This window comes from Leucoraja erinacea, chromosome 31, assembly GCF_028641065.1.
Source record: "Leucoraja erinacea ecotype New England chromosome 31, Leri_hhj_1, whole genome shotgun sequence".
Classification (NCBI taxonomy): domain Eukaryota; kingdom Metazoa; phylum Chordata; class Chondrichthyes; order Rajiformes; family Rajidae; genus Leucoraja; species Leucoraja erinaceus.
The window spans coordinates 18,317,721-18,345,003 of record NC_073407.1 but is presented as its reverse complement, the minus strand read 5'-3'; the positions used below and the strand labels follow the sequence as shown (position 1 = coordinate 18,345,003).

The window sequence follows — 27,283 nt, the reverse complement described above, 5'->3', positions numbered from 1 at the left end:
AAGCACATTTAAGACATTGTTAAGGAATGGCAGATGTGTAACTGAGCACAGAAACCGTCCGAGGTCAGAATTTAGACATTTTCACTCCCCACCATCGAGGGGATCTATCACAGTCACTGCCTCAAAAAGGCTGCCAACATCATCAAGGGCCCACACCATCCTGGCCACACACTCATCTCTCCACTGCCATTGGGAAGAAGGTACAGGAGCCTGAAATTGCAACATCCAGATTCAGGAACAGCTTATTTCCCACCCAGCCATCAGACTATTAAACACAACTTCAAACAAACTATGAACTATAACAACTTATTGCACTTTATCTGTTTACTGATGTGTGTGTATATATGTATTCTATGGTATATGGACACACTGATCTGATCTGTATTTATGACTACGATATCCTGTTGTACTGCAGCAATGCAAGAATTTTGTATTGTATTCCTTTATTGTCATTCAGACTTTTCAGTCTGAACAAAATTTTGTTTGCCTTGCAGTCATAACATAGAATAAAGTAACAAAACACACAATAAACACAGATTTAACATCCACCACAGTGAGTCTACCATGCACCTCCTCATTGTGATGGAAGGCAAAAGTCTTAAGTCCTTGTCTCTTCTCTCCTTGTTCTCCCTCTGTGCTGAGGCGATCCAGGCTTCTGATGTTGGGACTCCGCCGGGTGATGGTAAGTAAGTCCCGCGACTGTGAACAGGCCGAATTTCATTGTCCTATCTGGGATGCATGCCAATAAACTCTTGACTTGACTTGACTTGACTTATGGGGTGGGGTATTGATTGTGTTTTTATTGGACTGTACTCGGACCGAAGCACTTCACATTAATAGGATGCTTTCATTTTTAAGCAATGAATCGCTGGAAAATTGATCAGTATCAGCTCCTGCAGTTGTAACAACTGAGGCATGTTTTATACAAGACAGAGATATACAGGAAGTAAAATAATAAATTGTATAGTTGTTCTCATATCCTTGAGCTATCTCAAAGTGGTTCATTAACCAATAAAGTATGGCTTCTATTATAAACCTGCTTCATATGCCAGCCAATTTATGTAAAGTAAATATGCACCAAAGAGCATCATGGTCATTGCTTAAGGGTAGACATTGGCCAGGACACAAGGGATAATTCCCCCTTTCCTCATGCTTTGGGATCTGTGATGTCCACATTAGAAAGCAAAGTGCCTCTGCTTTATGTACTGATGGAGAGGGAATATCTCCAAATGTTTAACATCCCTTCAGCTCTGCAATAAAAATGTGGAAAATGTGTATCAGTTGTAAAACTCTGCATTTTAAAGAATTTTGTTCTTTGTGTGATAATCTGAACCTTTTATTTCCATAACCAGGTTTGAAGATGGACTTGGATAACAAACTATTTGGACAACATATTGCCAAGCAAGTTGTTTTGAAGGCTGTAAATGGTTTCTTCACAAATCCAAACCCTAAAAAACCTCTAGTTTTGTCTCTACATGGCTGGACCGGGACCGGCAAAAGCCTAATTAGTAAAATAATAGCTGAGAACATTTACACAAATGGAATGCAGAGTGCAAATGTTCATCTCTTTATCTCCACTGTGCACTTCCTTCACACTAAATATCTCAGCGACTATAAGGTAACATCAGAGTATGGATACATTTTAAATTGCTTGATGGGATATTTTGTGTGGGGCAATGCTCCTCGCAGTTAAAGAATCAAAACGTGAAGGGTAGCATAGAGAGTATTGGATATTAGCAGTGAGTTATGCATTTTAATTAAGGTGTTCAGAAGGATTATAAATGAAATTATGGAAATTTGGTGCATGGTGAATGCTGTGTTTTAATCATGCAGTTTAAAAAGTTTATTTATAAAATAATGGATCTCCAAGTGAATTATGGTTTTAATCTAATTGTAGACTTTTGGTGAATGCATAAAAATATAAGTAGTTAAACAACCTCCAAACATTGAGCTTAAAGTGACGCATGAAAATCAGTTCTTTGTATTTAATGTTTCATTACATAAATTAAAACAATACTGATTATTTGCTTCAAATTTTCTCCTGCATGTCATCGCAATAGCTTCATTGTAATGTGCCTTTTTAACGTAATATAAAAGTCCAAAGGCATTTGAGAGGAGTGTTCTCAAACAAAGCAATTGTAATCATACATTGGGAAAAAATGCCCCCAAAAGTGACTTGGTGTGATTAGCTGGGTGGTCATAAGATTACAGAAGATAAAACAAACGAGGCTGCCTAGGATATCCCACCCAACTGAACGTTGAGCTCTAAATACTCAGTGCAGATAACTTGGTAGCATACTCATTGAGGAATTGACAAATATGTCATCAATTTTGTTTTGGTCAATTTTATTACAAGCAATAATTGTAGCATTGATGAAAATAAAAGTTATTTCATTTTTTAAATTTCATAACACATTGAGGCCACCCACCCTTACATTGGGAGAAGCAATAATCCAGATTGGTGCCTTTGAGTTAGGCAGGATAGATAAGCTTCATATACTGATAAATTGGCTATGTTTGATGATCAGACTCATTTCTGATGCCTGACTAGTATCAGGGAGAATAACCTGTTACACATGTAATGTAGGTACATTCTGAGAGCTATTGGAACTGGTACGATGCTTTGGAGATGGACCTTGGCAGATGTAGGAAAGAAAATTGTGAATGGGTGGCACATTAAATCAGACCATTTGCCATCCAAATAATGATTCTGGTTACATCGCAGAGTACTTCTGCTTAAATTTGTAATTCATGTGAAGTTTATTGACGTGAGTGCATATTAATTTACTGGATTCGCCTTGATACTGTATTTACATCCTGAAAAATGGTTGCCCCACAGCTAAAGGATTTGTGGAATAAATTGCTTAGTCTCTTCATGGAAATGGCATCAACGACAACAGAGGTCCTTATAAGAAGCAGCAATATCCAAAAGTTTGGTAGTAATAAGATTAAACATGTATTTGAGACATTCTATATGTGGGAGTGGGTGATTCAAGTAGAGATTTAAAAAAATTCTCTTATGGGGTGAAACAGGCAGAATCGACAAAACTAACCCTCTTCTGTACTTAAATGTCTTGCTTCACCAGACAGCTACATAACAATACGTGCATATCAAGTGTCAAGTTTACTCGTCTTCAGCAGCCAACCAATTATTTATAGTGACTTTTGTTCTTGACACAATGAGGCAAAGTCCTGTAATATCAATCAACCCTGACTTGGGGATAATATATAATCATCTCAGTGATGCCGTATGAAACAGTGTTTGTGTTGAGAATAGGTGTGTTTGGGGATTTGTGGTGGTGGAGTGAAGAGTTGTTGCTTCTGTGAATATATTTCATACAAAATAAATGTCTATCCTTAGGAGCAGCTGCAGAAATGGATCCGTGGTAATGTGTCCACGTGTGCCAGGTCCATGTTCATTTTTGATGAAATGGACAAGATGCAAACAGGCCTTATTGATGCCATTAAGCCTTATTTGGAGCACTATGATAACATTGATGGAGTGGTGTACCGGAAGGCGATTTTCATTTTTCTGAGGTAAAAGATATATTTATAGTGAATCACATGAACAAAGTCTATCATCAACTTTAAGGAATAAAAATACTGAATTTGAAATAGAAATGTAATTGGGTACATTATTTTCTTGACAATTATTGCACATTTACTGAAGGCTTTGTAATATATTGTAAATGCTATTGAAATTATAATGGAGGGAATAACTGTAATGCAGGATCAGTCATTGTAGAACAACAGACAGCAAAGCAAGCAGTGGTCTAAGAGCTGAGCAACAACTGAAGCATGCCATGTTACAAGATGTTCAAATTAAACCTCAAGACCTATATTTGTGTTTGTTCATAAGTTCTAGGAGCAGAATTAGGCCATTCAGCCCATTAAGTCTACTCTGCCATTCAATCATGGCTGATCTATCTTTCCCTCTCAACCCCATTCTCCTGCCTTCTTCCCATAACCCCTGAACACCAAACAAGCATTCTTAAAGAATAAGAATTAACTTGCATTCATGTAATATCATGTTATAAAATACTGACCAGAATACTATACAGTCCATGAAATAACTTGGAAGTGGTAATTTCCATATTTCCTAATTGTCCCATTTCCCTCCCCACTAATTTTCCCTATTCACCTACACTCTCATTAATTCCCTCCAGGTTCTACCACCAACCCCACGCAAGGCTAATTAACCAACCATGCCGCACATTTTTGGGATGTGAGAGAATATTTGAGACCCTCTTTGTCACAGGAAAGAATGTAAGCTCCACACAGTCAGCACCCAATCAAATTTGAACTTGGGCAGCTGGCGCTGAAGCAGGAGCACTCATATCTATGCCACTGTGCTGCCCATAGGAAGCAGGCCAGCTGATCTGAGCACAACAGCTCCCACAAACACATTTGATAATTAGTCAGATAATTTCTGTGCCTGAAATTGATTGTGGGATTTGTATTGGTCAGGACACGGGAGGGAGCTTCCCTGGTCTTCTGCAAAATAACACAATCAAATATTCGACAATCAGCTTGGAGGACATATTTAACATTTTATTTTAAAGAAGACATCTCCAACTGTTCCATCACTTCATCAGTACTACAGTGAGATGCCATCAGAGATTTCATGATAAATTCTCTGGAGCCTCATGATGGAGAAATGCTTTAGAAGGATGGGGTAGTTATGTTTTGTTGAGTTGAGGTGTATTAAAGCCTGTAAGCTCCAGATGATACCCTTTGTGACGTCATAGAGCTGTACAGCATGAAACTGGCCTTTTGGTCCACCATGTCTAGTTGACCAAAGTTGGTATACAGGCCTGGTCCTGTTGGCCTGCATTTGGCCTGTAGCCCGCAGAAACCTTCCTATCCATATAGATGTCCAAATGTCTTTTAAAAGGCATCATTGTTTACACTTCTACAGCTTCCTCTGGCAGCTAATCCCAGACACAGACTATACTCCAAGTGAAAAATTTTCCCCATAAATCTCTCCCCTCTCATCTTAAGCCTATGCCAACTAGTGTTTGGTTCTTTGTTATAAATCACTATTGTTTGTTGTGAATAGCCAGGCAGGTGGAGCGAGGATTACTGAGATTGCACTGGACTTTTGGCGCAGAGGAATCAAAAGGGAGGAAATTCAATTGAAAGATCTTGAAAGTAAACTGTCTATCGGGGTCTTCAATAACAAAGACAGTAAGTATGTATGCTAAATTTTGGCAGTTTGAAATGAGCTGCACTTGGAATCTTCTTTGTACAATTTGATTAATATATACTTTTTTTGCTTAACATGAGGAATGTGCAATGAAGAACACTGGAACAAAATATGCTCACCAATTGGAAATCTGTACAACCATTGTGGCGGCACAGTGGCGCAGCAGTAAAATTGCTGCCGTCCAGTGCCAGAGACCTGGGTCCTGACTACGGGTGCTGTGTGTATGGAGTTTGTACATCCTCCCTGTGACGGTGTTGGTTTCCTCCCCCATTCCAAAGAGGTGCGGGTTTGTAGGTTAATTGGTTTCTGTAAATTGTCCCTGGTGCGTGGGATAGAACTGGTGTATGGGTGAGCGTTGGTCGACGTGGACTGGCTGGGCCGAAAGGACTGTTTCCATGCTGTATCTCTAAACTAAACTAAACATCCTTGTCAATTTCATGAAGGCTATGTTAGACGTTTTTGGACATTGTGCCTTTGTTTATCTGTTCATATCTTTTTCCACTTCCATGAGTATTCTAGTTACCAGTGCACATCTATGGCATTCCTTATACAGGTTTGACAGGCTCATGTTGGGAGCTGCATGCATCTAATTCTATTCTGACATGCTTGCTGTTTGCATTTATGTGCTTTCCAGTATTGACTACTTGAGGGTAATCAAAGTGCTGAAAGTTCTTCTGAGGAAGGATCACTGACTGGAAATGTTGACTGATTTATCTTTCCACAGATAGTGCTTGAGTTCTACTAGCATCTCTGCTTCAGATTTCAACATCTACAGATGTATTTGTTTTCCATCTAAGGTAACTGCACTGGCGGATTGCCTTTTCTTCTTCTAGTCTCAGGAGCACAGACATTTATTGCTAAGTTTCAACAAGGTTTGGTTGAAGGCTAATTCCGTGGTAATAGCACAGGTAATAGCACAGGTGACCAAATGATTGGTCAATGAAGCATCTTAAAGGCAGAGGTTAAGGGAAGGAACTAGAGGATGCTGGTAGCTGAACAAATGGTGGATTGATTATGCAAGACCAGAGCTGATGATCTTTAGAGATCCTGACGGATTTATGGTTTGGTCAAGACTACGTAGATTGTGATGTGTTTAGTGCAATGAAGAATTTTAAAACCATGCAAATTGAATTGGTACATAACCGGAGCTCAGATATGAATGGCTGCAGGGCTGCCAATTCTCACGCTTTGAGCGTGAGAATCACGCCCTCAAGCAAACTCTCACGCTGATCAGAAATTTCTCACGCTCTGTGGTGAGTGTTTGCGGGGCTGCGAGTGTGTGCGGGGCTGTCGAGTGTTTGCAGGGCTGGTGAGTCGCTAGTTGCAGTTCATGGAGCAGCGCACGTCCCGGGTCGTCGGAGGCGTCTGAAGCGTTGCGCCGCTGCCGCGAGAGTCTCTGTGCCAAAGGGACAGACTCTCAAAGGGAGGTGGAGAGAGAGAGAGGGGAAGGAGACGGGAGGGAGAGAGAGAGGGGGTGAGAGGAGAGAGAAGGGAGTGACAGAGGGGGGATGAATGGAGAGAGAGAAGAGGGAGAGGGGAGGGGAGAGAGGGGGGGGGGGGGGAGAGAGGGGGGGGAGAGAGAGAGAGGGGTGAGAGGATAGCAGAGAATGGGAGAGGGGGGAAGAGATAGGGGTGGTAAAAGAGAGAGGGGGAAAGAGAGATGGGGGGGCAAAGAGAAAGAGGAGATAGAGACAGAGGAAAAAGATAGAGGGGGGAGAGAGCCAGGGGGAGAATGAGGTGGGAGGGAGAAATGGGGAAGAGAGAGGAGGAGAGGGGCGAAGTGAGAGACGTGAGAGGAGAGAGAGGGATGAGTGAGGTGGGAGGGAGAGAGAGGGGAGGGAGAGAGGGGGTGAGGGAGAAGGGGATAGAGAGGCAGGGCTGCCAACTCCCATGCATTGGGCGTGAGAATCAAGCATTTCACCAATTTCTCTCGCTCTGTTGTGAGAAATTCTGTGATCAACGAATATTTCAACACTCATATCAACTGCATGGGCCACGGGTGTTGGAAGCAGAAGCAGGGGCGGGGACAGATGCAGACGGGGAGCGGGGCTGGTGAGTGTTTGCTGGGCTGGGGAGTTGCTCACTGCAGCTCCGGCCATGGAGCAGCCTCAGTGCAAGAGTCCCGGGCCGTCGGAGGCGTCGAAGCGTTGCACCGCTGCCGTGAGAGTCTCTGCCGAATTCAGCCAGGTGTGATTCGGCATGAATCAGGCTGTGGCTCGGTGCATCCTGGAGGACAACCAGTGGCTGCTGGAAGTAAGTACCATGCACTGGGTAGATACGGTGGAAGATAGTGGACTTCAAATGGGGGTGGTTGGTGAAAGCATCCTGCTTGCCTACTAGATTTTCACTTACTGTAACTGCAGGAAAAATGTTCCCGATGTTGGTGGTGTTCAGAACCATGGGTCACAGTTTAAGAATAAAGGGGGGGCAGTTAGGACTGAGATGAGAACAAACTTCACGCAGAGGGTTGTGAATCTGTGGAATTCTCTGCCACAGAAGGCAGTGCTGGCCAATTGGATGTTTTCAAGAGAGGGATATATTTAGTTCTTGGGGTTAATGACATCAAGGGATATGGGGGAAAAACAGGAAAGAGGTACTGATTTTAGATGAATAGCCATGATCATATTGAATGGCAGTGCTGGCTCGAAGGGCCGATGGCCTATTCCTGCACCTATTTTCTATGTTTTTATGCTTGAGTACATGGCAATAAAACTCAATCACTTGATTTTGAAACATTCATGCATGGTGGAGGTATAATGTAGTCATAGAGTGATACAGTGTGAAAACAGGCCCTTCGGCGCAACTTGCCCACACCCGCCTACGCTCCCAGCTACGCTACCTGCTTTTGGTCTATACCTCCAAACCTGTCCTATCTATGTATCAGTCTAACTTTTTCTTAAATGTTGGGATGGTCTTTGCATCAACTACCTCCTCTGGCAGCTTGTTCCATACACCCATCACCCTTTGTGTGGATAAAGTTACCCCTTAAAAAGTTACCTCTTAAAAATACTTCATACAAAAAACATTGAAATCATACTTCTACAGTGCACTAAAACATGATTTTAATACATCAAATTCCAACAAGTTCCTACCCTGGGAGGAGGGACACTCTTCTTCCACACCCTCTCCACACTCGGTTGCTCCATTCCCTCACCGGGTTCCCCCAAGGCCAGTGATCACACAGCCTCCCCCCTTTCAAAAACGCTCCAATCCAATTTAAAGCATATATTGCATTCAAGTGTAAGTTAAAAGACTCACTACAGTATGCACCATATTGCACAATTTCAAGCTGAAAAATGCAAATGTTCCGTACCAATGGGAGAGGGACACCCTCCGCCCACTCCCCACCCCCACCCCCCGTCGCTATGCTCCCTCGGGCTTGGTCTCTCACAATTTCTCACTCCCAACTCTCACCCAATGTTGGCAGCCTTGGGCTGTATAATTTTGACGCTTTGCCTGATGTGATCTTTGTATACTAATGTACTTTTGTTTAATTGGATAGGTGGATTCTGGCACACCAGCCTCATTGATTGTAATGTGATTGACTACTTTGTCCCTTTACTTCCTCTGGAATATAAACATGTCAAGTTGTGTGTCAAGGAAGAACTGGTAGCCAGGGGTTATCAGGCGGATGAGAAAATTATTACTGCTGTAGCTGATGAAATGACATACTTTCCAGAACATGAAAAGATCTATCCAGACAAAGGCTGCAAAACCGTAGCCGCCAGGGTGCATTATTACTTGTAGAATGTGTGTGTTTTTAATTGAATATATTTTGCTTTTCGACACTGGACAATTAAAAAAAAAAAATCAAATCAAATAAAAAGCACATAAATGCAAACAGCAAGCATGTCAGAATAGAATTAGATGCATGCAGCTCCCAACATGAGCCTGTCAAACCTGTATAAGGCCTGTATTGGAGCCATCTTTAGCTTATCCTTGTTCTGGGAACAAGTGCACTTCAGCTTTCTCTTCAGCATATAAAAGTCATGCTCAATTGGGTTCAGATCGGGTGATTGACTTGGCCACTCAAGAATTTTTAGCTGTGAAAAACTCCTTTGTTGCTTTAGCAGTATAGAAACATAGAAATTAGGTGCAGGAGTAGGCCATTCGGCCCTTCGAGCCTGCACCGCCATTCAATATGATCATGGCTGATCATCCAACTCAGTATCCCGTACCTGCCTTCTCTCCATACCCCCTGATCCCCTTAGCCACAAGGGCCACATCTAACTCCCTCTTAAATATAGCCAATGAACTGGCCTCAACTACCCTCTGTGGCAGAGAGTTCCAGAGATTCACCACTCTCTGCGTGAAAAAAGTTCTTCTCATCTCGGTTTTAAAGGATTTCCCCTTTATCCTTAAGCTGTGACCCCTTGTCCTGGACTTCCCTAACATTGGGAACAATCTTCCTGCATCTAGCCTGTCCAACCCCTTAAGAATTTTGTAAGTTTCTATAAGATCCCCTCTCAATCTTCTAAATTCTAGAGAGTATAAACCAAGTCTATCCAGTCTTTCTTCATAAGACAGTCCTGACATCCCAGGAATCAGTCTGGTGAACCGTCTCTGCACTCCCTCTATGGCAATAATGTCCTTCCTCAGATTTGGAGACCAAAACTGTACGCAATACTCCAGGTGTGGTCTCACCAAGACCCTGTACAACTGCAGTAGAACCTCTCTGCTCCTATACTCAAATCCTTTTGCAATGAAAGCTAACATACCATTCGCTTTCTTTACTGCCTGCTGCACCTGCATGCCTACCTTCAATGACTGGTGTACCATGACACCCAGGTCTCGCTGCATCTCCCCCTTTCCCAATCGGCCACCATTTAGATAATATGTACGTTTGGGATCATTGTCTTGCTGTAGAATGAACCGCCGGCCAATGAGTTTTGAGACATTTGTTTGAACTTGAGCAGACAGGTTATGTCGATACACTTCAGAATTTATTATTCTACTTTGACGAGTCGAGACGTTAAGGTGTGCAAAAATTCTTTATTTTGAAACGCAAACAAAGTAGTCACCCGAGTCGAGTTAGACAGCCAAATTTTAACGATGTGTATTCTATTCCCGTGGCGCTAGAATGAACGGTTACAAAAAAAATCCGCAAAGAAGCTCCCTCGCTCATGTGACCGTGCCAGCCAATCGCGAGGGTTCGATAGTAACAAGGCCACCACTAGGGGCCGCTACACTACTACCATTAGTTGTAATCACCAGTGAAGATAAGTGAGCCAGTACCTTCAGCAGCCATACATGCCCAGGCCATAACACTCCCCACCACCGTGGTTCACAGATGAGGTGGTATGCTTTGGATCTTGGGCAGTTCCTCCTCATACTTTGCTCTTGCCATCAGTCTGATATAAGTTAATCTTTGTCTCATCTGTCCACAAGACCTTTTTCCAGAACTGTGGTTGCTCTATTAAGTATTTCTTGGCAAACTGTAACCTGGCCATCCTATTTTTGCGGCTAACCAGTGGTTTGCAACTTGCGGTGTAGCCTCTGTATTTCTGTTCATGAAGTCTTCTGCGGACGGTTTGGCTGATGTCTCTAACAGTTGTATTTCTTGTTTCTCAGTCTCATAATGTTTCTCATAATGGCTTCTTTGACTTTCATTGGCACAACTTTGGTCCTCATGTTGATAAACAGCAATAACATTTTCCAGAGGTGATGGAAAGACCGGAGGAAAGATTAGGTGCTGAAGCTCTCTTATACCTGCATGAAGGAGGCAATTAAGCACACACCTGAGCAATTACAAACACCTGTGAAGCCATGTGTCCCAAACATTATGGTGCCCTGAAATGGGTGGGGGGGGGGGGGGGGGGGGGGGGGACTATGGATAAACACAGCTGTAATCTCTACATGGCGAAACCAAAATGTATAAAAATGGCTTTTAATAAAATTTGACGATGTGCACTTTAAGCGCATGTGATGTTTTTTCTATTACAAATCTCAAATTGTGGAGTACAGAGGCAAATAAATAACCTATGGGTCTTTGTCCCAAACATTATGGAGGGCAACAAAGTGAACATCATTCCATTAACCTTTGGGTCTCATTGTGTCCCAAACATTATGGAGGGCAAAAAAATCGTGAACATCATTCTCATTAAAGAGAAGATTTGGGTTGTCGCCCATTTGTAGGTTTCTAATAAATCAATTCATGGTGTTAAATGTAATAACAATAATATTTGGCGTCATTTTAGTTTTGAGGTCTGTGAGATAGGTGAAAATAAACGTTCCTATTTAAATTACAGTTATGACAAAAAGACAAAATTGTTGAATATATATAATATTATTTATACGACTTTACGACACTAAAGTCAGCGACTTAATAAATGGTGGGGAAGGGATGAAGAGCAGGGGGGATGCAAGGGTTACTTGTAGATAGAGAAAAGTGTATACCACAAACGTTGTCTTAATCTCTGCCCCAGCGAAATATGAATGATTTTACTGTTGTAAAGGTGAACTCCAATTTGCATTTCAAGCACCAATGGAGGGGCTTCTGCCCAGGCCAATTCAAAGGTCAGTAGTGGCAAAAACGCTGGAGTAACTCAGTGGGTCAGACAGCATCTCTGGAGAAATTAAAGGTGTTTGGCAACCGGGAGAAACAGATAGGGTCCAGGCGTAGAACAATGAGCAAAAAATAATGATGATCCAAGAAAACGAATCGCCCAACAAGTTTAGTCGTTGGGTCTCGTGGATGCAGTTACTTGAGTCCACACCACTGGAACAACAGATACATTAGACTGAGGTTGGAAATGGAGTTGCAAGTGTTTGAACCTCTGCGGACTAACGTGGGAGTTTACGATGGTCTCGTGGATGCAGTAACACCTGAAAGGATATTGTCAGGAGTTGCAAGTGAACCTCTGCTTGCAAAGGATGTTATAAGAAAGGTATGTCAAGCTTCAGAAAAGATTTACAAGGATTTTGCCAGGATTAGAGGGTGTGAGTAAAAGGGAGAGGTTGAGTAGGCTGGGTCTCAATTCCATTGAGCGCAAGAGGATGAGGAGGCACAATTGCAAGATTGGAGAGTTTATAATGATCATCACAATGCCTGCAACTGATACCAAGGGCTGATAGATTGCATTTCATTCTTAACACTTTCCCAAAGTTGCAGAAGAGTGCAGAAAATAGGCCAAGTGCTTTCAGACAGGTTAAAGGCAGGGAGGTAGCTATAAGATTATTTTCTCTGGAGTGTTGGAGGCTGAGGGGAGACCTGATAGAGGTTATAAAAAATTATGGGAGGGCTAGATAAGATAGATGGAGTCCTTTTCCCGCCAGGGTGAAAATGTCAAAGACAGATTGTAGGTTTAAGGTGAGGGGAGCAGAAGTTAAGAGAGATGTGCAGGACAAGTTGCTTTTCCCCATATTGGTGGGTGCCTGGAATGCACTGCCAGGGTTGTGGTGCAGGTAGATACAATAATAGCATTTAAGAGGCTTTTGGATAGACATATGGATATGCAGGGTATGGCAAGATATGAATCAGATGTAGGCAAGAGAGAGATCACTTTAACTTGGTGTCATGTTCGACCTGGACTGAAAGGTCTGTTCCCATGCGGTACTGTTCTATGAATGGAGGTATAAGGATAGATGTGGTGGGGAAGGGGTAGGAGAGAAAAGAGGCGTCAAGTCTAAATTATACTAAGGCACCTCACACCAGCTTGCCAGGTGGCACAAGAGGCACGAGTTGTACTTCACTGCCTTCTGCCCTTCACATTACAGTAAACTCCGATAATTCAGCACCTTCGGCACTGTGGTGCAGAACTGGCACATTTTTTTTGACGGTTGGGTATTGCTCCTATTAGTACATCAACATTTCTCTAATTCACCTTCATTACAAGAAAAAGCTTGCCACTGTAAAATAATAATTTTTCTAATGAAGCAGGCAAGTTTGAATGGAGTGTGTCAAAATGGGACCCTGGCCAGTATAAAGGGTGTACAGCAAACACAATCAGGTGAGTTAAATTCTAGGCTATAATAATTTCCAAACATGCAGATAGCAGTTTATAGGAGTTTTAGTCCATGTAGTTCGTTCATTTTTCAGACACATCTTAAATGAACAAAACTTCTGTTTTATGTACTTTGCATTTTTGTCATTTGGGTGAATGAATGGAAAATAAAAACAGTAAAGCTACATCATATTCTTCTATACCACAGAAACAGCATAACCATACTGGTGGGTATGACAAAGCATATAGTTACATGATTGCTATTTAGTCTAAAAGCTGCAACAGGCTTTATTTGGGCCTCAAGTATAGCTTTATTTTAAAACACCATGTTGAAGGAGCACGGGCTGAAAGGCTGACGGCTGGGCTATATTATTGTGTATAAAAATGAAATGAACAAATAAATGGCTTTTTCGATTCCTCACTTTTCTCGCTTTCGGTCCTTCAGGATCTTCATATCAATCATACCTCCCGTCTTCAGTTTAAAGGGGTCATCCTATCCAAAAGGAAAAATAATGCTGCAAAACAGATGCTAAACAAAAATATTCTCTTGCCAGGTCGAGACTATCCGGAAGTTCTCCCGGCCGCTCTCCGTGAAGGGGCTACAGGAGATTATCGGCATGGTGAATTTTTATCGCCGTTTCGTGCCGGCAGATGCTGACATCATGAGCCTCCTGTTCCGGTGGCTGGCGGGTAAAACGCGGAACCTCGTGTGGTCCGAGGAGGCGGACGCCTCTTTCGAGGGTGCCAAGGTAGCCCTGGTAAACGCTACCATGTTGGGGCACCCGCGTGCTTCCGCCCCTACCGCACTCACCATATACGCCTCGGATGCTGCTATAGGTGGTGACCTGGAGCAGCTCGTTGATGGCCGCTGGCAGCCGTTGACCTTTTTCAGCCGTCAGCTGCAGGCTCCGGAGTGCAACTACAGTGCTTTCGACATGGGCATCTTCAGACCCACAACGTTTTTGCTGGGCGTCGGGGATGGCGGCGGCTTGCATGTCAAATGCCCAAAATCCATTCGGACTAACAGGGTCACCAGTTTGGCGAGTCGAGACTTAGGGTGTGCAAAAATTCTTTCTTTTGAAATGCAAACAAAGTAGTCACCCAAGTCGAGATAGACGGCAAAATTTTAACGATGTGTATTCTATTCGCGTGGCGCTAGAATGAACCTGCGATGAAACTCCCGCGCTCATGTGACTGCGCAGTCAATCGCGAGGGTTCGATATTAACAAGGCCGCCACCAGGGGCCGCTACACTACTACCATCATCAGTTGTATCATCAATGAAGATAAGCTAGCCAGTACCTTCAGCAGCCATACATGCCCAGATCATAACACTCCCACCACCGCGTTTCAGAGATGAGGTGGTATGCTTTGGATCTTGGGCAGTTCCTTCACATACTTTGCTCTTGCCATCACTCTAATATAAGTTAATCTTTGTCTCATCTGTCCACAAGACCTTTTTCCAGAGCTGTGGTTGCTCTATTAAGTACTTCTTGGGAAACTGTAACCTGGCCATCCTATTTTTGCGGGTAACCAGTGGTTTGAATCTTGCAGTGTAGCCTCTGTATTTCTGTTCATGAAGTCTTCTGCGGACGGTTTGGCTGATGTCTCTATCAGTTTTATTCTTGTTTCTCAGTCTCATAATGGCTTATCTGACTTTCATTGGCATAACTTTGGTCCTCATGTTGATAAATAGAAATAAGATTTTCCAAAGGTGATGGATAGACTGGAGGAAAGATTAGGTGCTGAGAGCTCTCTTATACCTGCATTAAGGAGGCAATTAAACACACCTGAGCAATTACAAATTGGAATTTCTACATGGTGAAACCAAAATGTATAAAAATGGCTTTTAATAAAATTTGACAATGTGCACTTTAACCACATGTGATGTTTTTCTATTACAAATCTCAAATTGGGGAGTACAGAGGCAAATAAATAACATGGGTCTTTGTCCCAAACATTATGGTGGGCACTGTACCCCTTCACCTACGGGAAAAGATTTAATAGGAATCCGAATGGTAAATTTTTCACACAAAGGGTGGTGGGTGTATGGAACAAGCTGCCAGAGGTCATTGAGGTTGGGATTATCCCATCGTTTAAGAAACAATTAGACAGGTTCATGGATAGGACAGGTTTGGAGGGATATGGGCCAAACGCAGGCAAGTGGGACTAGTGTAGCTGGGACATTGTTGGCTGCTGTGAGCGAGTTAGGCCGAGGGGCCTGTTTTCACTATCGCTAAGACTATGACTATCAGGGTCCCTGGACAGAGTTGAGGGAGGAGGTATATGGACAGGTGTTGCATCTCCTGCGGTTGCAGGAGAAGGTACCTGGGGAGAGGGTGGTTTCGGTGGGAAGGGATGATTTAACTAGGGAGTTGCGGAGGAAAGGTTCTCTGCGGAAGGGGAAAAGGGAAGATGTGACTAGTGGTGGTTCCGTTGGAGGTGGCAAAAATGTTGGAAGATTGTGTGTTGTGTGCAACAGCTGATGGGGTGAAAGGAAAGGACTAGGGGGACTCTGTCCCTGTTGTGACTAGGCGGGAACTAATAGCGCAGCTGAGGGGGAACGAGGAGACATGTGTGAGGGCCTCATCAATGATGGAAGTGGGGAACCCCCGTTCCCCAAAGAATGAGGACATCTCAGATGTCCTAGAATGGAATACCTCATCTTGGGCGCAGATGCAGCGTAGAGGAATTGGGAGTAGGGGGATAGAGTTTTTGCAGGAAGTAGGGTGGGAAGAAGTGTAGTCTGGATAGTTGTGGGAGTCAGTTGGTTTATAACAGACATCAGTCAGTAGTATATCTCCTGTGATGGAGCCGATGAGATCAAGAGAGGGGCGCAGAACAAGGTGTCAGAGATGGTCCAAGTGAATTTGAGTATAGGATGGAATTGGTGGTGAAGTTAACTAAGTCCTGGATACTTCACCTTTAATACTTCTTGAGATAGTCTTGCAAATCTCTTACTATTGCAGGCTCTGCTCTATAGGGGGCGTGCACGTAAGGTCACTGGGTCATAGGGCTTGACGCACGGAGTCGCTCAATCCATCTGGAGGACATCAGTAACTTCCGGTATATGTTATTAATGCAAGAAACGCGTACTTTCCTACCTGTTAAAAACCGCCAAAATGTTGAATTTTTGCGCTGTAAAAAATTGTGGAAGTCGGGGTAAGCGTGAGACACTCTGGCTGTTGTTGTCCCTTCAGCTCTCGCTTCTATCTACCATCATTCCTCCTCACTTTTGGAATTCTGAAGTAGGCTAAATGTCTCTCACGCTTATCCCGATTTCCATAATTATTTACAGCGCAAAAATTGACAATTTCGGCGGGTTTTAACGGGCCCGCTACGCTGGAAACAATGGTAAGTGCTTACCTGCAGTTCATCGCGTGTACTCCACTTGGCGTAGCGTAGCAACAGCACGGGTTGTGACCCGACTGCCGTGAAACATCACTATAATCTTTGTTCCTGCCCAAAGATCTTATAGCGGAGCAAGATAGGCCACTTCTGCGAAATGCAATGGGCTGACGTGTAGTACGTTACGGAGCGGATCCTGGGCATTTTTCCCCACCCATTTTAGTAACCGGAACCTACCCGACCCGACTCGCAGTGTAATCAACGTTGTGGGGGAGCAGTTTGTGTGTGATATAGGGTTAGATTCATAATTCTGTTAGTTCATAATTCTGTTAATTCTTGTCAAGAATAAAATTTGACTGGTAATTGTCTTTTTTAATGTTTTTTAAATCATTTCTTTTTAAATGGCTCATAAGCTGTGTTTGTGTTGATTTTGTATTAACCGGAACCTACCCTACCCGACTCGCAGGGTAATCAACGTTGCGGGGGAACAGTTTTTGTGCGTGATATAGGGTTAGATTCATAATTCTGTTAGTTTATAATTCTGTTAATTCTTGTTAAAGAATAAAATGTTTATAAATTTTGACTCTGGTAAATTTCTTTTTTTTTTAATGTTTTTTAAATCATTTCTTTTTAAATGGCTCATCTGCTGTGTTTGAGTTGATTTTGTATTACACTTGCACTCTGTAATTCATTCATCTAATCACACTAATGTAATCACACTGTTCACAATTGCAGTATTTGGGGAAATAATAGCAATATGAAGATTCCAGTTGCTCTAGCCCTGGAATGTTACTGAATGTTTTTGTGCTTATTTTCTATGGAGTTGTTTCTCCACAAATAAAATGGGGTCTGATCTTCCCAATACCCAGAGAGTGGAATGAGATCTGCCTGTAATGGTGGGGTTATCTAATTGAAGAATTTCACAAAATTAAATTTGTTTTGAGCAAGATTTACAAAAGATGTATAACTTAAGGATGGTTTTATTCCATGAGCATACAACTGACCAGATTGTGCTGGAAAGAACACACATACATGAATGTGATATAGGTGTATATAATCATATAACACACACAATTATATTTCTGAATATAAGGGTTTCTGAAATTATATTTCTGAAGAAGGGTTTCGGCCCGAAACGTTGCCTTTTCCCTTCGCTCCATAGATGCTGCTGCACCCGCTGAGTTTCTCCAGCTTTTTTGTGTACCTTCGATTTTCCAGCATCTGCAGATCCTTCTTAAACAATTATATTTCTTCTGATTTTTATATCCAATGATGATCTTTATTTCAGACTAGAGAAGGGACATTAAATAATAAACATTGTAAACCTCCCCGCAACTTCACTCTGGTGTCTTGGCCGTGCTGATCAAAGATCTCTGGTGCTGATCCGGGCCAGGCTCCCCCCCACGCTGTGGAAGGAACATAGGCATCTTTTCGCTTTTATTGCGATTTATTTGTCTTTTCTTACCTTTCCTCCTTAACGAGGAACCTGAAGAGAGTCTGAAGAAGGGTTTCAGCCCGAAACGTTGCCTATTTCCTTCGCTCCATAGATGCTGCTGCACCCGCTGAGTTTCTCCAGCTTTTTTGTGTACCTTCGATTTTCCAGCATCTGCAGTTCCTTCTTAAACACTGAAGAAAGACAAGTCGGGTCGCCTACATTGGCGATTGGAACAATTCACCGCAGAGCAGTAGGCAACACTAGGCAACACTGGTAGATATGGACGGCATGGTCAAAGTCAAAGACCAAAGTGAAGATACGAGAGCGGAGGCGGAAACAAAGATCTGATCTTTGCCGGAGGCTGGTTGCTAAAATGGGTCCTATAATCGCCCATGAATCTGCGCATGACCGTACTACGTGTTTTACGTAGGAGCAGACCATCTTGCTCCGCTATAAGATCATTGTTCCTGCCTGTGTGGATGCCCCTCACAAACATGTCTGGCTGAGGGTTTCGGGCGGGGAAGGGGAAAGGTCAGAGGGGGCGGATGTGACGACGCATGCTCTTCCGCTGGGTTGTCAGGGCTCGCTGGCCGCTGCGTTGAGGCGGGGTCTTGTGCCTCGTCGCCTGTTAGGGGGCGGCCGCCAGGAAACCGACAACATGAAGGTGATGGTCCGGGCTGTGCTGCTCGTGCTCTTGTCCACCCCTTTTGTGGCGGCCATGGAGCCCATCAGTATGGGCATCGCAGTCGGCGTGGCCACCGCTCTGACCGGCCTCTTCACCACCTTCCCCAAACTGTACTGCAAGTTCCAGGAGTGTTGTGAGGACGAGTGGGTGAAACTCAACCTGACAGGTAAATGGTCGTGACATCTCACCGCCACGTTAACATACACCGGCTATTTATTTGTACTGCATCCACAGGACTTTTGCATGCAGATTGCACAGGCCACCTTGCAACACGTCTGCTCTCCCCAGGGTAGTTGTGACAATGTACAATGCACAACACATATTTGCTGATGGGAATTACAATGCAAATTCAGATTTGGATACAAATCCAGCAATAAACCAGTAATAACTTGGCCCTAAATAATAGGGAGAAGCAATTGTTTTTTTAATCTTAACTTTATTTGTCTCTTTTGATGGATGGAGAGTGAAATGTGGTCATTGAAATAGTATTGTTTCTATAATAATGTAATAAATAGATAAAACAGTACACCACAGGAAGCCTCTCATAAATTGATATACGTTTATTAGTCTCTCCTGACCTCCAACACTCACAGAACATAGAACACACGAAATTTACAATTTCGTTGTAAATGCATTTCGTTGTCTCTGTACTGTACACTGACAATGACAATTAAAATTGAATCTGAATCTGAATCTGAACAATACAGCACAAGAACAGGCCCTGCAGCCCACAATATCGGTGCTGAACATTGATGCTGGGCTAAAATTAATCTCTACCTGCATGTAACCCATATCCCTCCATTCCCTGCAAATCCATGCGCCTGTCCAATTGCTACGTTCTGGCTGTGATCCTCATTTATTTGTCTGAGACGGTGGTTCTAGTTATCAGTCATTCTAAAATGAGATTGTACTTCCACACCATCTGGTTGTTGTCTGTATGGAGTTTGCGTGTTCACCCTGCGACTGCATTGGTTTTCTCCGGGTGCTTGGGTTTCTTCCCACATTCGAAAGACGTGCCGGTTTGTAGGTTAATTGGCTTCCGTAAATTGCCCCTATAGTGTAGGATGCAAAAGTGGGGTAACATAAAATTAGTGTTCAGGTGATTGATGGTCAACATGGACTTGGTGGACCAAAATATGCTGTATCTCTAAAACTAATACTAAAAACTCTGCAATTAAGATGTTCAAATCATTTACTTTCCCAATTGCTGGTACTCACTTATTTACATTTGTTTACACATTTAAATGAACCAGTGTGTCAAGATTACACTGTACATCACAATTTACCAATCTCAATGTTTAAAATGCTTGTTTTTATATCTCCTATCAAAGGGAATGAATTCCCTTTGCCCCCTGCTTCCAAGTCATGTCATTTGTCCATATCTATCATGATTTTGAACTCCTTTTTACATTGAAACATCCACCTCTATCAGTATTATCAATAAACTTCTAAACCATCTAAACCAATCAACATGTTGTTCTATTCTTTACCCGCATATTTTGTTTTAGCTTCATACAGTCTCTTAATCTAATTTGTAATATAAATCATGAAGGGTGAACACTGATTCCTGTCAAACCCCAGCAGCAGGAATCTGCCTGCATTGAAGATTCCAGATATGGGGATAGAAGACTTGCCAGGACTTGCCTGGACTGGAATCTGGAGTGACACAAGTAAATGAATGAGGTTTTTCTAAGGATATTAGATGAAGTAGGACAGATGATGAAACAAAGATGGAAGTAGGCGGTCTTTATGTCGTTAGGAATGTCAAAAACATTTGCAGGGTAGGAAAAGAAGCAAATTTAAGACGTTGTTAAGGATTGGCAGATGTGTAACTGAGTACAGAAACAGTCCGAGGTCAGAAATTAGACATTTTCACTCTTATGGGGCGGGGTATTGATTGCTTTTTTAATGTACTGTACTCAGTACAATGCACTTCACATTAAAATGGTGCTTTCATTTTTAAGCATTGAATCGCTGGAAAATTATCCTTGGGCTATCTCAAAGTGGTTCATCAACCAATGAAGTATAGCCTCTATTATAAACCTGCTTCATATGCCAGCCAATTGGTGTAGAGTAAGTGTGCACCAAAGAGCATCATAACTCGATCATTGCTTAAGGGTAGGCATTGGCCAGGACACAAGGGATAATTCCCCCTTTCCTTATGCTTTGGGATCTGTGATGTCCACATTAGAAAGCAAAGTGCCTCCGCTTTATGTACTGATGAAGAGGCAATATCTCCAAATGTTTAACATCCCTTCAGCTATGCACTAAAAATGTGAAACGTGTGTGTAACAGTTAAACTCTGCATTCTAAGTAATTTTGTTCTTTGTGTGATAATCTGAACCTTTTATTTCCATAACCAGGTTTGAAGATGGACTTGGATAACAAACTATTTGGACAACATATTGCCAAGCAAGTTGTTTTGAAGGCTGTTAATGGTTTCTTCACAAATCCAAACCCTAAAAAACCTCTAGCTTTGTCTCTACATGGCTGGACCGGGACCGGCAAAAACCTAATTAGTAAAATACTAGCTGAGAACATTTACACAAATGGACTGCAGAGTGCATATGTTCATCAGTTTATCTCCACTTTGCACTTCCCTCACCCTGAATATCTCAGCCACTATAAGGTAACATCAGAGTATGGGTACATTTTAAATTGCTAGATGGGATATTTTGTGTGGGGCAATGCTCCTCGTAGTTAAAAAATCAAAACATGAGGGGTAGCATAGAGAGTATTGGATATCAGCAGTGAGTTATGCATTTTAATTAAGTTTTCAGAAGGATTATGAATGAAATGATAGAAATTTGGTGCATGGTGAATGCTGTGTTTTAATCATGCAGTTTAAAAAGTTTCTTTATAAAATAATGGATCACCAAGTGAGTTATGGTTTTAATCTAATTGTAATCACTTTTGGTGAATGCATAAGAAAAAATATAAATAGTTAAACAACCTCCAAACCTTGCGATTAAAGTGGTGCATGGAAATCAGTTCTTTGTATTTAATGTTTCATTATATAAATTAAAACAATACTGATTATTTGCTTCTAATCTTCTCCTGCATGTCATCACAACAGCTTCATTATAATGTGCCTTTTTAACGTAGTATAAAAGTCCGACGACATTTGAGAGGATTGTTCTCAAACAAAGCAATTGTAATCGTACATTGGGAAAAAAATGCCCCCAAAAGTGACTTGGAGTGATTAGCTGGGTGGTCATAAGATTACAGAAGATAAAACAAACGAGGCTGCCTAGGATATCCCACCCAACTGAACGCTGAGCACTAAATACTCAATGCAGATAACTTGGTAGCATACTCATTGAGGAATTGACAAATATGTTATCAATTTTGTTTTGGTCAATTGATGGGACTTAATCATAAAACGTTATAGTGCCAACACTTAACAAGACTTTCCTTATGCTAGATGTAAGGCAATTATTGAAAATCATTCACGAGGGAATATCACAGTGCTAGAAAATGAGCCAATTTTACTACAAGCAATAAATGTAGCATTGATGAAAATAAAAGTTCTTTCATTTAAAAAAAAATCATAACACATTGAGGCCACCCACCCTTACATTGGGAGAAGCAATAATGCAGATTGGTGCCTTCAAGTTGGGCAGGACAGATAAGCTTCATATACTGATAAATTGGCCATGTTTGATGATCAGACTCATTTCTGATGCCTGACTGGTATCGGAGAATAACCTGCTACACATGTAATGTAGGTACATTCTGAGAGCTATTGGAACTGGCACGGTGCTTTGGAGATGGACCTCGGCAGATGTAGGAAAGAAAATTGGGAATGGGTATCACATCAAATCAGACCATTTGCCCTCCAAATAATGATTCTGGTTACATTGCAGAGTACTTCTGCTTAAATATGTAATTCATGTGAAGTTTATTGACTTGAGTGCATATTAATTTACTGGATACGCCTTGATACTGTATTTACATCCTTAAAAATGGTTGCCCCACAGCTAAAGGATTTATGGAATAAATTGTTCTTTAGTCTCTTCATGGAAATGGCATCAACGACAACAGAGATCCTTATAAGAAGCAGCAATATCCAAATGTTTGGTAGTAATAAGTATAAACATGTATTTGAGACATTCTATATGTGAGAGTTGGTGATTCAAGTGGAGATAATATTTGTTTTTCTATTATGTGGTGAAAGGCAGAATCGACCAAACTAAGCCTCTTCTGTACTTAAATGTCTTGCTTCACCAGACAGCTACATAACAATACGTGCATATCAAGTGTCAAATTTACTCGTCTTCAGCAGCCAACCATTTATTTATAGTGATTTTTGTTCTTGCCATAACGAGGCAAAGTCCTGTAATATCATCAACCCTGACTTGGGGATAATATATAATCATCTCAGTGATGCTGTGTTTGTGTTGAGAATAGGTGTGTTTGGGGATTTGTGGTGGTGGGGTGAAGAGTTGTTGCTTCTGTGAATATATTTCATACAAAATAAATGTCTATCCTTAGGAGCAGCTGCAGAAATGGATCCGTGGTAATGTGTCCACGTGTGACAGGTCCATGTTCATTTTTGATGAAATGGACAAGATGCAAGCAGGCCTTATTGATGCCATTAAGCCTTATTTGGAGTACTATGATAACATTGATGGAGTGGTGTACCGGAAGGCGATTTTCATTTTTCTGAGGTAAAATATATATTTATAGTGAATCACATGAACAAAGTCTATCATTAACTTTAAGGAATAAAAATACTGAATTTGAAATAGAAATGAATTGGGTACATTATTTTATTGACAATAATTGCACATTTACTGAAGGCTTTGTAATATATTGTAAATGGTATTGAAATTATGATGGAGGGAATAAATGTAATGCATGATCAGTCATTGTAGAACAACAGACAACAAAGCAAGCAGTGGTCTAAGAGCTGAGCAACAACTGAAGCATGCCATTTTACATGATGTTCAAATTATTTGTTTGTTTATTAATTTGAGGAGCAGAATTAGGCCATTCAGCCCATCAAGTCTACTCTGCCATTCAATCATGGCTGATCTATCTTTGCCTCTCAATCCCATTCTCCTGCCTTCTTCCCATAACCCCTTAACACCAAACAAGCATTCTTAAAGAATAAGAATTAACTTGCATTCATGTAATATCTTGTTATATAATACTGACCAGAATACTATAAAGTCCATGAAATACCTCCGAAGTGGTCATTTCCATATTTCCTAATGGAAGGAGTTTATTTCAACCTATCAAACCTATGACCAGTCAGAACAGTACCACCCCCCCCCCCCCCCCACTAATTTTCCCTATTCATCTCCACTCTCATTAATTCCCTCCAGGTTCTACCACCCAACCCCACGCAAGGCTAATTAACCAACCACACAGCACTTTTTGGGGATGTGAGAGAAAATTTGAGACCCCAGTAAGAAACTTGTTGTCACAGGAAAGAATGTAAGCTCCACACAGTCAGCACCCAATCAAATTTGAACTTGGGCCACTGGCGCTGAAGCAGGAGCACTCATATCTATGCCACTGTGCTGCCCATAGGAAGCAGGCCAGCTGATCTGAGCACAACAGCTCCCACAAACACATTTGATAATTAGTCAGATAATTTCTGTGCCTGAAATTGATTGTGGGATTTGTATTGGTCAAGACACGGGAGGGAGCTTCCCTGGTCTTCTGCAAAATAACACAATAGAATATTCGACAATCAGCTTGGAGGGCATATTTAACATTTTATTTTAAAGAAGACATCTCTAACTGTTCCATCACTTCATCAGTACTACAGTGAGATGCCATCAGAGATTTCATGATAAATTTTCTGGAGCCTCATGATGTAGAAATTCTTGCGAAGGATGGGGTAGTTATGTTTTGTTGAGTTGAGGTGTATTAAAGCCTGCAAGCTCCAGAGGATACCCTTTGTGACTTGTCATAGAGCTGTACAGCATGAAACTGGCCTTTTGGTCCACCATGTCTATGTTGACCAAAGTTGGTATACAGGCCTGGTCTTGTTGGCCTGCATTTGGCCTGTAGCCCGCAGAAACCTTCCTATCCATATAGATGTCCATAATTGTTTACACTTTTACAGCTTCCTCTGGCAGCTTATTCCACATACAGACTATATTCCGAGTGAAAATTTTGCCCCATAAATCTCTCCCCTCTCACCTTAAGCCTATGCCAGCTAGTGTTTGGTTATTTGTTATAAATCACTATTATTTGCTGTGAACAGCAATGCAGGTGGAGAGAGGATCACTGAGATTGCACTGGACTTTTGGCACAAAGGAAGCAAAAGGGAGGAAATTCAATTGAAAGATCTTGACAGTAAACTGTCTATCGGAGTCTTCAATAACAAAAACAGTAAGTATGTATGCTAAATTTTGGCATTTTGAAATGAGCTGCACTGGTTCAACTTGGAATTATTGGAAGCTTCTTTGTACAATTTGATTAATATATACTTTTTTGCTTAAAATGAGGAATGTGCAATGAAGAACACTGGAACAAAATATGCTCCCCAATTGGAAATCTGTACAACCATTGTGGCGGCACAGTGGCGCAGCGGTAAAATTGCTGCCGTCCAGTGCCAGAGACCTGGGTTTGATCCTGACTACGGGTGCTGTGTGTATGGAGTTTGTACATCCTCCCTGTGACCGGTGTTGGTTTCCTCCCCCATTCCAAAGAGGTGCGGGTTTGTAGGTTAATTGGTTTCTGTAAATTGTCCCTAGTGTGTGGGATAGAACGAGTGTATGGGTGTGTGTTGGTTGGCATGGACTTGCTGGACCGAAAGGACTGTTTCCATGCTGTATCTCTAAACTAAATTAAACATCCATTGTCAATTTCATGAAGGCTATGTTAGACGTTTTTCAACAATGTGCCTTTGTTTATCTGTTCATATCTTTTTCCACTTCCATGAGTATTCTAGTTACCAGTGCACATCTATGGCATTCCTTATACAGGTTTGACAGGCTCATGTTGGGAGCTGCATGCATCTAATTCTATTCTGACATGCTTGCAGTTTGCATTTATGTGCTTTCCAGCATTGACTACTTGAGGGTAATCAAAGTGCTGAAAGTTCTGTTCTGAGGAAGGATCACTGACTGGAAATGTTGACTGGTTTATCTTTCCACAGATAACGCTTGAGTTCTTCTAGCATCTCTGCTTTTGTTTCAGATTTCAGCATCTACAGTTTTATTTGTTTTCCCATCAAAGGTTACTGCACTGGCGGATTGCCTTTTCTTCTTGTAGTGTCAGGAGCACAGACATTTATTGCTAAGTTTCCACAATGTTTGGTTGAAGGCTAATTCAGTGCAGCAGGAGCTTGAAGCTTGTAAAATATTGGGAAGGCTTCACTTCTATAAAAATTGTTATCCAATAAAAGTTTGAAACGGTAATAGCACAGGTGACCAAATGATTGGTCAATGAAGCATCTTAAAGGCCGATGTTAAGGGAAGGAACTGGAAGATGCTTATTGCTGATGCTGATAGCTGAACAAATGGTGGAATGATTATGCAGGTCCACAGCTGGTGATCTACAGAGATCCTGACGGATTTATGGTTTGGTCAAGATTACGTAGATTGTGATGTGTTTAGGGTAATGAAGAATTTTAAAACGATGCAAATGGAAATGGTACAAAACCCAAGTTCAGATATGAATGGCTGTATGATTTTGACGCTTTGCCTGATGTGATCTTTGTAAACTAATGTATTTTTGTTTAATTGGATAGGTGGATTCTGGCACACCAGCCTCATTGATAGAAACGTGATTGACTACTTTGTCCCATTCCTTCCTCTGGAATATAAACATGTCAAGTTGTGTGTCAAGGAAGAACTGGTAGCCAGGGGTTATGAGGCGGATGAGGAAATTATTACTGCTGTAGCTGATGAAATGACATACTTCCCAGAAAATGAAAAGATCTATTCAGACAAAGGCTGCAAAACCGTAGCCACCAAGGTGGATTTTTACTTGTAGAATGTGTGTTTTTTTAATTGAATATATTTTGCTTTTCGACACTGGACACTTTTTTAATAAAAAAAATAAAATTAATGGGGTAATTGACTGCTGCAGTTGATGGATTTACCTGGGGATCGCGCTATTTCAATCTATCTCAATTTGTCAGTTTGTTCCTGTAGTGATTTTAAGCTGCTATTTAAAGATTGAGAATTTCACACATGTTTACATACATACAGTAGGGAAGTAATTAGTTGAAAATGATTGCATAGCTTGACAGATTGCATAGATTGAACCACTGCACTTCTTTGAAAAATACACTTTTTGTATAATTTTAAAATTGAGTAAATGTTCTTGACGAATGAACCCTGCTAAGAAATCAGCAATGTATTATGTTCAAGTTTAATCCCACCGTCCCACTTAAAGAAATAACAACGAGAAGAGACTAATTTATTTTGCAATGCACTAATGACCTATTCATGCACAAGGTACTCAATTTCTCCTTCGTAGCAAACGTGAAAAAGCATATCCAACATGGGATTATTGTTCAACAATTTTCTTGTTTTGCCTTTACTGATATTTTTGTGTCAACATTTTTACAGGTCAAATCATGTAAAGTGTTTTTTTTTTTATATATAACTAAAGCCAGTTAAGATAGATACATTTCCCTAAAAAGGCAAATAGTGTCTGTTTTCACAATTACTTTTACTATACAAAATATTTCATACAGAT

At 41.6% G+C, this 27,283-nt stretch overlaps 2 protein-coding genes and 1 long non-coding RNA gene across 7 annotated transcripts in view; 2 read left to right on the top strand and 1 right to left on the bottom strand.

The window, feature by feature from the left end:
- Positions 1–9,032, top strand: part of LOC129712024 (torsin-1A-like) — a 49,764-nt gene extending 40,732 nt beyond the window's left edge. For 3 of the 5 annotated variants that reach the window (XM_055660156.1, XM_055660157.1, XM_055660159.1), the window contains 4 exons: positions 1,353–1,618; positions 3,362–3,537; positions 5,060–5,187; positions 8,709–9,032. In XM_055660156.1, the coding sequence (XP_055516131.1) occupies positions 1,353–1,618; positions 3,362–3,537; positions 5,060–5,187; positions 8,709–8,953 (815 nt within the window). In that variant the 3' untranslated portion in view covers positions 8,954–9,032. The other 2 variants (XR_008725981.1, XM_055660158.1) reach the window with 2 other exon arrangements.
- Positions 9,033–10,182: 1,150 nt separating this feature from the next.
- On the bottom strand, positions 10,183–18,348 carry LOC129712027 (uncharacterized). Its single transcript, XR_008725982.1, has 2 exons — positions 17,962–18,348; positions 10,183–10,915 (listed from the first exon to the last, which is right to left on the bottom strand). It is a non-coding gene; the product is annotated as an uncharacterized LOC129712027 (long non-coding RNA).
- A 138-nt stretch (positions 18,349–18,486) lies between these two features.
- On the top strand, positions 18,487–26,655 carry LOC129712025 (torsin-1A-like). The gene is made up of 5 exons (XM_055660161.1): positions 18,487–18,782; positions 20,980–21,245; positions 23,111–23,286; positions 24,837–24,964; positions 26,328–26,655. Exons 1-5 carry the CDS (start codon positions 18,590–18,592, stop codon positions 26,570–26,572), a joined length of 1,008 nt encoding a protein of 335 aa, XP_055516136.1. The 5' UTR covers positions 18,487–18,589; the 3' UTR covers positions 26,573–26,655.
- Positions 26,656–27,283: the final 628 nt, after the last annotated feature.